The 13,127-nt window shown below is 34.7% G+C and overlaps 1 protein-coding gene and 4 non-coding genes across 5 annotated transcripts; 1 reads left to right on the forward strand and 4 right to left on the reverse strand.

Annotated features, from left to right (window-relative positions):
- Positions 1–2,554: 2,554 nt before the first annotated feature.
- On the reverse strand, positions 2,555–2,688 carry C13G3.10. Its single transcript, NR_069396.1, has one exon. It is a non-coding gene; the product is annotated as an Unclassified non-coding RNA C13G3.10 (non-coding RNA).
- Positions 2,689–2,808: 120 nt separating this feature from the next.
- On the reverse strand, positions 2,809–2,951 carry C13G3.11. Its single transcript, NR_069397.1, has one exon. It is a non-coding gene; the product is annotated as an Unclassified non-coding RNA C13G3.11 (non-coding RNA).
- Positions 2,869–3,014, forward strand: C13G3.9. Its single transcript, NR_069398.1, has one exon. It is a non-coding gene; the product is annotated as an Unclassified non-coding RNA C13G3.9 (non-coding RNA).
- Positions 3,015–4,097: 1,083 nt separating this feature from the next.
- On the reverse strand, positions 4,098–4,232 carry C13G3.7. The gene has a single exon (NR_069399.1). It is a non-coding gene; the product is annotated as an Unclassified non-coding RNA C13G3.7 (non-coding RNA).
- A 555-nt stretch (positions 4,233–4,787) lies between these two features.
- Positions 4,788–5,661, reverse strand: C13G3.1 (ELYS). The gene is made up of 2 exons (NM_073404.7): positions 5,421–5,661; positions 4,788–5,370 (listed from the first exon to the last, which is right to left on the reverse strand). Exons 1-2 carry the CDS (start codon positions 5,563–5,565, stop codon positions 5,105–5,107), a joined length of 411 nt encoding a protein of 136 aa, NP_505805.1. The 5' UTR covers positions 5,566–5,661; the 3' UTR covers positions 4,788–5,104.
- Positions 5,662–13,127: the final 7,466 nt, after the last annotated feature.

Here is a 13,127-nt window from a genome sequence, read left to right on the forward strand (position 1 = left end):
ATTTATTTCTTGAAAAAAGTTCAAAGATTGTTTTCTATCTCAAAAGAACTGTGAAGAGCTGTTGCTTTTTTTACTAAATTTTGAACGTTTTAAAGGTTGAGAAACAATGAGTGTGGTTTTAGTTATGGTGCCCGGAAGTCCTGAACGAGTGCGTTTGTTTTTGATTTACATATGTTATTCAGCGTGAGAGCAGCGAAAAGACTTGTCTCTATGAAAAAGTACCCAGGAGATATCTGAATTCAAATTCCAATCATTTAAAAAAATCTGTTTTTTTTTCAGAAAATGAACGTCCGAATTCAAAACTACATCCCCTTTAAAGTTGTTCCACATATTATTTTTCTTTGCTAATATGTGGCTCTGCCCTTGATCTTAATCCGTATTGAAGGTGTTCGAATTTTGAATTTTTGTAATCTTACCCCTATTTTCGTTCCTGGAACGATTTTTGGAGTCTAATATGCAAAATTATCTCTTGCCTCACAACCCACATCCCGAAAGCAAAAATCTTAATAAAATATACTCTTGCCGGATATTTCCTCCCTGCGTATTATACGTAATCTGACATCGAACTATTATTCGAAAAACATCACAAAACGATTCGAAGTTTTCTAATCCAATTCGTGTTTGATCCGTGAATTAGTTGGATCTACTCCACGCAATTTAAGCTTTTCGAATGATCTATATCAACTGATATTTTGAGTTCAAGTTCCAATCTACCTACTAAGAAATCCCATTTCGGATTACATGTAACAATGAAAAATTGTGGGTGTAAAGAATAAACTGTTTTCAATACTTTACTCTTCATTCCCTGTACCCCTCGTTGCAAACAGGAACACGTTTGTATCAGTATCAATATCACAAAGATTCAAAGATGATAAAGTTTTAGAGCGGAACATAGTACAATAGGTTATATTTTCTTCCGCTGACAACCTTTGACTTTCCTGTTTCAATCATTTTTTTTGTTTACACATTTCTACGAGTTACAATTTTCTGCTGATTCTGGAAAAATGTGCACACCATACTTTTTCTGCTGAAAACAATTTTGCTGGTGGGGAGAGAGAAAGTCTTCCGACTTTCCCTTTTTCTTATCAAATCATCCCAAAAAAATAATTTAATGATGATAACTACTCGTGCTCTTTTCTGTGATTGATGGTCAATTTGGTGGGAATTTCTTAATCGTTGTAGTCTGCTCGACTTGGCAACATCATTTGAAAAGAACAAGGAAATTCTTTTGAAAAGTAATTAAATTCTAAAATTATGATTTATGCAGGTGCAAAGGCGTTAATAAAATACGTATCTCAACCTCGTTGATATGATGTCAAGATAATTTGCTCAGGTGTTGTTCTTTAGGTGAAATACGAAGTTCCACTTCAAAGCTCAGCGGTCACATTTTAGTATTTTGAAATTTTAAGACATGCTACGTTGCGACTAAACATCGGATCTAAAGATTTAAACCTATGTGATTGGGTTTTGAGGAAACAAAACATAAACAACAAAAACAAAAGTGTACGGGTTTATGACACGTTTTAAATCTGAAAATCTGTTATTTTTTAAAAGAAATTTTCCTGACTCTTCAGACTCAAAATGTCATATTCCTCAGAACTTTACAGGTTATTTTAATGTGAACACAAGGAATTCAAAAACAAAAATGACTAGGCCAAATTGTTATAGTGTTTTAAATAGGAATGTTCACAATTTAAGATTATTAGGTCGACGTGTAATCTGATTTATTTTAAATCTGAGGAAATCCACTGATAAGTTTGGGTTATTGGCTTAAATAATGGTTTTCAAAGCGGAAGTTGGGATGCTCCATCATACAATTTCGTAACAAATGGGTTACACTGTTAATGTACATAAATTTGATTAGGCCATATTACAATAGCATAGTATTGTGTTAATGCCAAGAACTTGAGAATTTTGCAAATTTTTAAATATACAACTTTCACAACTTTTATGAATTTGGGTTTTTGGTGAATAATATTATGCGTCAACGATTTTGCGACCACGCTTTGATCTTTCTTCTTTGCTTCCAATTTTCAAAAAAATTAGATTTAATTGGAAATTTTACTTATTATCAAAGACTGACATGAGGCAATCAAATTTGAGCGTGAAATACAACGCCGATGTTTGCACATATACATATTTTTTAAACGCAAACTGACCCTCAAGTTTTTCCATACGTGAAATTTTTCAGAGAACATGAACGTATTATCAATTACAATCATGCTTGATAACAAATTTTCCCAAGTCCTCTGAAGTTCTGAATGCCCCTGAATAAAGAAGAACATCTAATCAGTACGCATCATTATTTCACTGTTGCCAAAGATATTTTCGACCTATAAGAACTAATTTTGATCAGTTTCTCGATAACGTATCGGTTCTCTGTTCTTGTCAGAATGCTGTCAACATATTATAATCTGACCACCTTTTCCCACCCTTTGCCCTGTCCTGCTTGTATTACTTCCCGTTTCCAGGACAACCTGTGATGCCATGTGAATTGCACGGTAAACCGAACTTTCCACGTACTATTCACCAACAGGTACGGTTGAAAACACATATATTTTAATTTGCAAGACAAGCACTATCGCAATGCCCTATGTACTCCTCACCCTCCCTACGGTCAAGATGAACGAGCAATGTGATGTATGAGTGTGTGTGCGTGCTCGCCCATTGCTTATCACTATATGCATTCTCTTGTTAAAAATTACTTCAGTATTCCCTCCACCTACATAATGATGCTAGACAGGAATTTATGTTGCATGTAGACAGTCTGCAAACAAGAAAAAGATACCGGTTAGAAAGAAGAACCACTGACTGACTAAGTGTTGATGTTTCACACACTTATTGCCACACATACAAGACACCTTCCCTAATTGATATGTTCCGTCTACATATTACAAACATTTGGGAAGGGCATAAAATAAAAGTGAAGAAATGCTTCTTCTTCTTCTTCATTGCCTTTTGCCTCTGATGCTTTCGTTCCGATTCGGGAACCAATTGTTGTCTTCTTTCTTTTCTGTTTTCTGACCGCGACCGGATTGCCACTTTCACCAATTATACTTTGCTTCCTTACAATTTATGTAGTTGGTACATACAATGTACGAAATTTCAAGGAATTTTGGAATATAAATTGAGACGATGGAGGGTGGTTTCAAAACCAAAAATTAGTTGAATAAGCTAGATAGCAGGTGACCAAGTATAATGATTTGGTCATGTCGATCTTAGACTTATGAACTCATCCCCTCGAGAAGCATTTTTGAAAATACTTCCTGTAGTTTTTTCAACTACGCAAAAAGTAGTGCGTAGGTTTTGAATTTTAGATTTTTCTGGATTAGTCTAGTTTTTTGCTGGATTCTAGACGAGAAAAATACCCTAAAGCTGGATATTTGTAAGGAAGATCAACTAAAAACAAAAAGTTCAAATGTGGAGTCTCATTTCAAAAATCTGTAACTCTCGTGATAAAAGAAAATTATCGGCGACTTGACCTTTCAGTACAAGGTCCCATTGGGATTTTGATAATGAGAGTTTTAAGAATCAGTCATTCTCATCGTGTACTTTCCGACTTTTTTTTTCGGTGACTTAAAAAGTAATGGTGACATTGTTGACAACGGTACTAATTCTACCTGCCTATGTCTACTTCGTGCCTACCCGCAAGCCTACTTTCAAAATTCATGCGAATAATTGTTCAATTCTCATCAAATTTGTTTGAATGACCATTTGGAATGCCTATGCCTATCACACCAAAATACAAAAAAAAAAAGGTTTCAGGCAGGCTCGTATTCAGGTCGGCATGAGAAAAGCATGTGCACAACCAAGAAGGCAGTACAACGATACAACGAGCTTCAAGATACAGAATTTGAATTCATTGTTTGGTATATTGTGTTGTGATAAGTTTCTGATTGAATTTAAAGATCTAGAAGACATTAGCTAGACGTGATATATTTCATTTTACCTGTTTTAATACCGATTTACATTGTGAAAAACCAGGCAAAACTACGAAATTTATATTTTATTGACTCTCAACTCAACTGAATCCCTCCTGATCCTTCAAAATCCAGCTCACTCGTGTGCGTACGAATGCTTCGAAAAATTGTACATGAGATCAGAATGGTGAATAATCTACAGGATTCCTAGAATACAACTCAAATAGTGCCATCTGAGTGGGTTGTGTACGTGTATGATCTGAATACATTTCAAGTCAAAGCATGATGTGATTTGAAATTGATTTGATAGGTCATATTGTGTAAAAATTGGGTGCAACGAGCCGGAAGGATGCTTCGCAGGAGGAAAAGAGTAACTGATGTCACTAAAGAACCGACGACTGAGCCGGAAACTGATTCGAGTACTATGCTGCTAATGCTTGTTCTTCAATAACACCTCGAAAAGGAAACGCGTGCGATTTTGCAAAATAAAAAAACAACGTGGGAGAAATGCCAGGTTATACGGACTAGCACGAATGTTTGAAAGCAAAAAAAAACGTTCTGAAATCTCTGAAATGTTACAAACATTCAATGGGAAAACGGAAGGGTCTCTTGATAAAGGAACTATTGACAAATTTTGGTATGAAACTTTTTGATGTTTTGATCATTTGGTTTTCGAAAATCCACCAAAAACTGTGAAATAGACGGATGTTCCAATTGGGCTATTTTTTGTAGAGTTCTGGAATATTCCTAAACTGTACCACAATTTCTTATTTTTAAGTCTTTTGCAGAGTTATTTTTCATCTTGCAAAATGCAAGAAGATAGTAGTATTTATCCGAAATATTTGAAAAACAAAGAAACCCAAAAATATAACGATACATCATTTATTTTTCTATTATTATTATCATGTGCATCAGTATTATATTAATCAACAATAACATACACGTAGTATTATTTCCATATTCGCTTATAGCTTTTCAGAAAACAATCGGTGAGGATCATCAAGATGGGACCGGTTTACAAATCAAATCAGGGAGATCCATATGGGGAAAGTGGAGAGATTCAGTTGAATGGAAATTACCCGAAAGAAAGGGAATGGGCAAATAAGTTAGGTGTGATAACGGGGGTAAAAATGAAGAAGGAAGGAACTAAATAAGTTTTGAAAAATGTGTAATGTGGCTACAGTTTACGCCAGCTGGTGCAAGGAAACTGCTGTTGATAAGAGGCGAGATGGCATTTTGAATAATTCGCTTTTGAGTAGGTCAGTGACAGAATTGTTGCGACTCGTTTGAGATGATGGGTTTGATCCTTTGCGTACAAGGTTGAGATTCAGGTGTTGAACTGGTAGAGCTGGACTTGTCAGAGCTCTCTTGAGTGGTGGAATTGATGCTCGAACCTTTGGAAGGGCAGACTTTGTTACTTCGGAGGAGAAATTAAATTGGGATCGGCGTACTGAAAAATTAAAGGTTTAGAAATTGATGAGATTGTTTAAAACTGTTTACCTGATGGGCTTAATGGAGCAACTGCAGCATTAACTTCTTTTGAATGAAGTGAAACTGTTGAAAGTCGAAGTGGCTTATGCTCACGAGTCTTAGAGACTTGTTGAGATGAAGCTGGGAAGTGATCAATTGGAACTTCGAATATCATTATGAATATGTTTTTAAAAGTTTCGAAAGTGGTTTCAAAGTATTGAAGATAGAACAAGAATGTGAGGGTGAAGAGGTGGAGTTATCAAATGTTCTTCGAGGCTAGCTACTACACTTCGATGCCTTATATACTTTTGCCATTTGCCCGAGCCCCGCCCCTTCCGCGAAAAAATTCGGCGAGGCGGCATGAGAGGGAGGGAGGGGTGAGATTGTTATTGTTTGTGGGTCGAAGGCGGAGCTAGATGCAGGTGAAAAAAGAGTGTATAAGACGAAGAGACGCAGATGGCATGTACTTTGTAGGCGGCATGGAGGAAGAAAAACGTGGTGAAAAAGGTGTTGAAGAAGAAACAAATGATGAGTGGGAGTGATTTGACCCATGAAGCGAATAGATAATTTTGTGTGGGTTACAGAACATTCGAGAATCGGAAAGGACCACGTGCGAATCCTTTCATCACAAAAATTTTGAAAATACGCCTGATTACTAAACAAACGTCCTTCCTTCAGTTATCAGTCATGAGTCTTCCGTTGAACGGAACTCCTATAGTTTAAGTCTAAAGAAATATTTAAAGGATTTCAGTGACTTTTCATTAAAACGAAAAAAATAACTGGCGATAGTTGGCCAAACATCTAAGTTGCCTATTGGGAATGCGGAAAACATTTCTGGGGTTCAAATTATGATAGGTCTTTGAACTTTTTGTCAAAACATGCTTCACATTTTCATGGTTTGTATCCAGATTCCTCAGGACCATGTGCTTTATGATCCGGCCAATTATCCTAATGTTCCTTCTGACGGGACAAGAGGTAGATTAATATGTACCTGTTTATATTAATAGCGTCAAGTACAAACCGCGCATTTAAAAAATGTTAGGATATCTCAAATGAAACGATTAGACACCAAATTTCGTGTGACATGCTACATGATAATGCGCTTTACTGGTACGTTTTGAAATTTCAAGGATACACTTCCTTCTTTTAGATGTTATTAGTTTCCAAAGATCTTGAAGTTCTACATTTTTACGAACTTTACATATATCAGGACCAGGTGATAATTAGAAAGTAGAGGGTGGATATTGTTGTTAACCGAAGCCTGCAACGCGGACATAGAAAATTCAGAGTTTATGGGCATATTAAATTGATGTTTTAAACCACAGAAACAATGTCTAGAGCAAAAAACTGTGTCGAAATAATATTAATTAACAACAACATTGGTCTGGGTTTTGGTTTAGAGTTCAAGATGTCTGTTAATTTTCAGATTATAAGAAAAAAGAATTATCGAGAGTTGTAGTTGTTCAAATCCAACAATTCAATCTGTTCAAGAACTTCGGAACGTTTGTAGTCAGATTAATTTTTAGTCATAAGTTTATGTATTTTGTGTGCTCTCGATCTTTCAAGTTCGCGTATGTAGACATTCCGTCGAAATTACGGCATCAAATTCGCACTAATCAAATCTACCACCCTCGCGATTTTCTAGTTACTACACCTGATGTTAGTGGAATCGACGTCAATTGCTGGTAACCTCCAGTTCGGCTTTATAATCATTTTTTGAAGCTTGATTCAATTGAGTCTAAGATCTGATGTGTTGTATGTAGTGTTGAGTTACGAAACTGACATTTTTGTTCTAAATAATCGTAGTAGTACAAATTGGTACGTGCTAGTCAACGTCGATGTCCTCATTTCAGGATAATGTCAGCAGTTTTAGTTAGATTTTTGAGTGCAACCTAGTAGGTGTAGCGGGTGTAATTCGATTACTCAGCCTCCAACTAACCAACTTCTTTTTTCCTATCAATTTGAACTCTATTCTTCCATGTCTTCCAAGGTTTTTTGTTGATTTGTGTAAATAGTCAAGTCTATTTGATATTATGTCTAGGTGATTTGATCTTCTTTCAAATCAACTTTTTGTGTCAATTTGTAAGTGATCTGTGAAAACGAAATAATCTAAAAGTTCTAGACACCCACATTCAGATTTTTGCCAAGATTTGCAATTGTCAGAAATCAACAAAAAAAATATTCAAAAACAGCTCGACTCTCGCGAACAAAATAATCTGACAATTCTTGGTAACAGTGTGTACCTACGCACGTTCCGAATTCGTGAGCTGGATTATTCCGGGCGGCCCACTGTTTTTGAATTTGTAAAGTAGCTCAATCGGATTGTTCGGAAATAAATAACTATTGTAAGTGCTGTTGATAAGTCTAGTGGAATCGGAGATTATCTGATTGAAATTAGCATCTGAGTCAGGAAATGTTCCAACTTTGGAATTCTGTTCTGAGAATTAAGTTAAGATCGTGCGTCAAAAAGATACAAAAAAGTGTTGAAGACGTGCGTTTTCCTAATGAATTACAAATATATAAACGATTTCGTCACTGTATCAATGTTCTAATATCGGTATAAAAAAGATGATAAACATAGCATGGAAGTTCTGTAAAGTGGCCTTTGATTTTTAAACTCATAATAAATCCATTCCTACGATAATCTGAAAAAGTAAACAATTTAGTTACAAGCTGGAGTGACTATAAATCATATTTTGGAATATTTTGAGACATATCTTTCTGTAAATCACAATTCTAGAAAACCAACTTGCAGGTGCTTTTTGTACTTCCAGATCAACCCGAATTCTATGATTACATCAATCCAGATCACAATGCTTTCTTCGCACTTACCTTCTTCTTCACCTGCAAAGTTGTGCGTAGAAAGTGCGCAATTAATTCAAGTTCCAAAACAGAAAATACGTTTATTTTTCAGAAGACACAATGGTATTTGATATTTTAATGCAAGTTGTTTTTTTTTGGAAGAACATGCGGAAGACTTTGAAAGAAGATAATTTTCAAGGTCACTCTCCCTTTTTAGACCTTTTGATATCATCTAAGAAACTACCAGAGACCTACTTGGTTGGAAATTTGTTGCAATGACTGTGAGGGTTTTGCGTGTGGATTTCAGAAAAACTATTGTGAATCTTATCTGGGGTTAGAGGATCTCTCTTTCAATTGTTTCCATAACTCCAACGATCATACAAATGTAGGTAGTCAGCACGCAGAAGTCTTTATAATTTTTCACAAATCTGATCTTTGTAAGTGCTCTGTAACTTTAAAGTTTCCTTCAACCTAAATCTAACTGATCATTTTTGGACTGAGACCGAAATACAAGGCTTATTTTCCGTACGATGTATTGTTTCATACATAAATATCACAAGGAAATAATTGTGTTTGTTTTTTTCAAGTTTCAAAAATCAACGAATGTACCTTCTCTCATGAGTCCCATGTGCTCTCTGATTTCTTTCAGACAGATTAGGAAAACCGCAAACAAAGAGCTGTTTTGACAATTTTAAGGCACTGTGTTTTCCACCCTCACTGCTTGATTTTGTGGTTAAGTGTACTACTACCAATGGTATTTATTAGCAGCTGATATTATTGGATATTCTATTTCAACAGAAAACCACAAATTGATGTAAATTTCTTGTTTTCTTTTCAGTTTCATTCACTGTTAGAGTTAAGAAAACAATTTATTTGATTCGATTTGCCAAACTTTTCTCTTCCGGTGTACATGAGAAAAAGCTTGATGGAAATGTTTGTGTGGAGGCGATGGAATCTTTTATCTTTGACACGAATGACAATATTACCGGAAATGAAATAATTGAATGCTCTTGAATTCCTTCCAAATGGAATGTTGTTTGTTTCGTGGTGTTCGTCACGACTTGAAACCAAGACCAAAAGACTAACAAAGTACATACAGTACATACCGTAGTTATCTCGTGACTTTTTGATTCTGCAAAATCAATTACTGAGTCATAAGGAATTTTTGAAAATAGGACAGTGCATGGCTCCATTTATAAATAGTCAGGTGACTGGAAATATAAACCTTTAAGGATTTCGAAACTTGAAGTCCTAACATCAACCAATCACACTTTTCTTGAATGACATTTGAATGAAATGGTGGCAGAACACATCATTTTTGGCTTAAAATATTTGACGTTAGCAATGTATCAAAATCTATCCGAGGAAGAGGATTTTGGATAAATTCTTGATTATTTCAGATATCTAAATAGGTCTTTAATATGACATGATCTAGATGAACACAGATCATCATTGTGTGGGCTTGGTAAATTATATAAATGTTCTATACGCTTGCAGATTAATCAGATTTCCCGGTTTTTTCTTAAGGATCATTCAAACTATATTTCCTAGCATTCAAAATTGTTTCTTTCTGTCAAATCCGTAAAACAATTACATGTCTACTAAATTCAGAACCAAAATTTTTTCAGAAACGTTTCGAGTCAAACCTGATTCTCATGAGTTTTCAGAAACTCAATTCATTTGATGTAAACACGTACACAATAGAAACAAAGTTTTTCCATAGACTGTTTTCTGAAAACTTGTCAACTTTACCGCAAAATCATGTACTGAGAATTGAGGATTTCGAGGTGTTTATTGTTTTTCGTGACATTTTTCAGAGAGGTTACAATTTGTCAAGGCATCGGGAAAAAACAAATTTTTGTATATCCAATCATGACATCATTTACATGGAACTCCAGCGAACACAATTTGCAAACGTCATTAGAGTCTAGATTAGACACCCGGGAACCTATTGACTCAAATCAAATCATCATCATTTTCATCTTCATCTTTATATCTTCAGTTTGGGTTAAAACAGACACAAATCATCGAATAATTTGTAGTATTTCCTCAATTGTGGTCATCATTCATTCATCACGAGGCAAAGGGCATTTGACTGGAACCGGAGACACCGTTCAATATACCCTTCAACCCCCGTTTCTTCTTCACCACCCGAACCTTCATGGTCCACCTGATTTGATAAGAATTCATCAATTTCTAACCCTTCTCTGTTCCGTTTTTGCCCTTCATTCTCTCTTAATCAAGTACTACATACCACACCCACGGATGTAAGTTCTACAAAAAAATAACACACATACACAAAAAAGGAATGAATAGGTGTCTTGACTAAACTTTGATTTTTTTGCATTCAATTGAATGTACTAGATGTAAAAGTACGTGAAACGTGCAAAAACTCAAAAAAATAAGAATATACATTCAAAAAAAGTGAGGGTGGTTTTGAAAAGGATGACCAAACACAAATCAAAGAGAAAAAAAGGATTTTGTATTCTGTAGTTCTATGTTATTTGCAATCCGTACAGTCCATACAGTGCTACACAAAAACTAGAGGATGACGTACGTTTAGATCAAAATGTGACCGTTAAAAGAAGAACCGTTCAGACCGGAAGTGTGCGGAAAACTTCCCGGCAATTCTACAAAACTACCCTTCCAGTATAACGATATATTTTTGAAATCGAAATTCAATTTAGAAATATGAAAAATAGTTTTAAAGTTTAATCCTTGTTTATTTATTTGGAAGTTATTCTTATTTTGTTAAAATAGGTGGAACCTGTCTGACAGTTAAAATTCGCAAAAAAGGTCCGGTTTAGACACCCGTGTTTGGGGTCAAACCAAACTTTCAGTTTTTTCATCTCTGATGCAGTAAACCACAAAACTTCAACTTTCACATTTCATATTCTCACAGACCTGAAATCAATTATTCCAAATTTCAAGAGCACATCTAGAAAGTTTGAAATGGCAAACAGATGTTATTGCAACTAGATCTACAAACTTTGGCCAGAGTTTGTGGCTTATTGACAATTCAGGAAACACATAAATCTTGATAAACTGAACACGTAAATAATTAAAATCAGAAATTTCATCTTATGGAATAGTTTGAAGATGCACGTTTTTTTTTTTTGAAAGCAAATCTCCATAGTTTAAAAATCAGTTTTAAAATTTATTGAAAAAAGATGATCGAATACAAAAGACAGATTTTAACCATCAGGGTTAGGGGTGCTCATGGGTCGATAGGGTCGACCCGCTTTTTTCACAGTAGCTCAAGCAATAGTCCGATCATAATTTTGAAAATGGAAATTAAACTAGCATGACCTCCTTGCTAAAGTTTTCATTCGGGGTTGACATTTTATTCATCGGGGTCGCTACAAATTCTGCCTAAAGTTAGAGCGGGTCGACCCTTTTCGACCCAAGTGCACCTCTAATCAGGGTTTCATTACAGAAATGACACCACTTTTGAATTTCTGAAACCGAAATTTTTCAAAAGTTAATTCACATTTATGAAAGTGGTTTTCTCCTCTTTTTTCTTAACTTTTTGTCAAAATTTTTAATTGAAAATAATTACAGTTTTTCCGTTTTTCTATTTCTAACTAAACAATCAAAAACTTTTGGTGACCGGAAGTCATAAAATTCAGTCTATGAAACATAATGGTTTAATCAATTCACAGGTGAAAATTCCATTGGGCATAATTGACACTTTTATGATTTCTATTCATTTTTCTGTCTAGTTTGCAAAGAGTGAGCCTGAATTTTCAAGAGAAATTCCGTTTTTTTTTCGTGTTTTGTGTAAACCGAACTCTTGAAAACGAACTAAGATATCCGTCTGGAAGAATTTGAATATTTCAGTGATCTCTCCATCGGTCAAGTATTAATCTTTCCGGACTTATGGGACCTTAATATTCAGTAGTCGTAGTTTACATAAATTAACATTCGGAATAACTTCTCAAAATTTCAGATAACATTCTAGTATGTAAATATTAATGAACTAACAGAATTTTATCTGTGGAAATGTTTATCCGGTTTCTCAAATATGGACCAACAATCAGTTGCATTCAAAAATTGAATCGGAAGTTCTACAGCGTCATTCAAATTTCTAAAACCTCCCATTCGACCCATTTCCTGTGACCCACAAAATGAAATATGTTATCCGGGAATCTTTTGAGGCAAACATAGAAAGAAGTCAGAAAAATTATGAAAATACTTTTAACCTGGTATATTAACTCATCGTTAAAATGGAAGAAATGTCTTAATATTTTTTAAAGTAAGTCGCCGTAAGTGTCTTCGAAATTTTTAGACAAGTCCCTATAAGAGTGGTGTGACAGAAATTGTCAAAGTTCCGGTATTTAACAATTCACCAGTTGCCAATTTCGGTTCAACATTTTATGTTCGAGAATTTCCAAAACTTGTTGGGTTACAGGGCATTTCAGTATCATTGCACAATATTTTTCAACAACATTTGTTTTTTTCCAGGCATATTGAAAATCATCTCATATTGGCCTTTTGTAACAACCACGTGTTTCTTAAAAGTTGCTTTGAAATAAAAAATAAAAATAAAAACTTTTATTGCTTTTTAACAGTGCTTAAATCATCACGTAAAGATCATACATAGAGAAGCACCAAAACCAACAGGAAATCCTTTATTTTGTGATTAATAGTAGTGAATCAAATACTACTACTTGTTTTTGTTTCTGCTTTTTATTTTATTTTTCTTTATAACTTTTGAAAAAAGGACACATCCTAAATAAAGGCTTCTGACATGAAGCCAAATTTTGAAATAAGTGATGCTAGAAAGAAATAAGTTAAATTTAAATTCAAAAAAGGAAAGTATGAGGGGGTCTTTTGAAACAAGTAAAACTTGTGAAATAGTGTATTCTCACGAGAAAACTCTTTCAATGAGTCATTCTTATTCTCTCAAGTATCTCTTTTTTCAACTATTTACCA

Source organism: Caenorhabditis elegans, chromosome V, assembly GCF_000002985.6.
Source record: "Caenorhabditis elegans chromosome V".
NCBI lineage: Eukaryota > Metazoa > Nematoda > Chromadorea > Rhabditida > Rhabditidae > Caenorhabditis > Caenorhabditis elegans.

Excerpts from the sequence above, each read along its gene's own strand:
- C13G3.1 (NM_073404.7), bottom strand. The coding sequence starts at position 5,565 with ATGATATTCGAAGTTCCAATTGATCACTTCCCAGCTTCATCTCAACAA. Across the intron at positions 5,371-5,420 it reads TGCTCCATTAAGCCCATCAG|TACGCCGATCCCAATTTAAT; the intron begins GTAAACAGTTTT and ends TTAATTTTTCAG.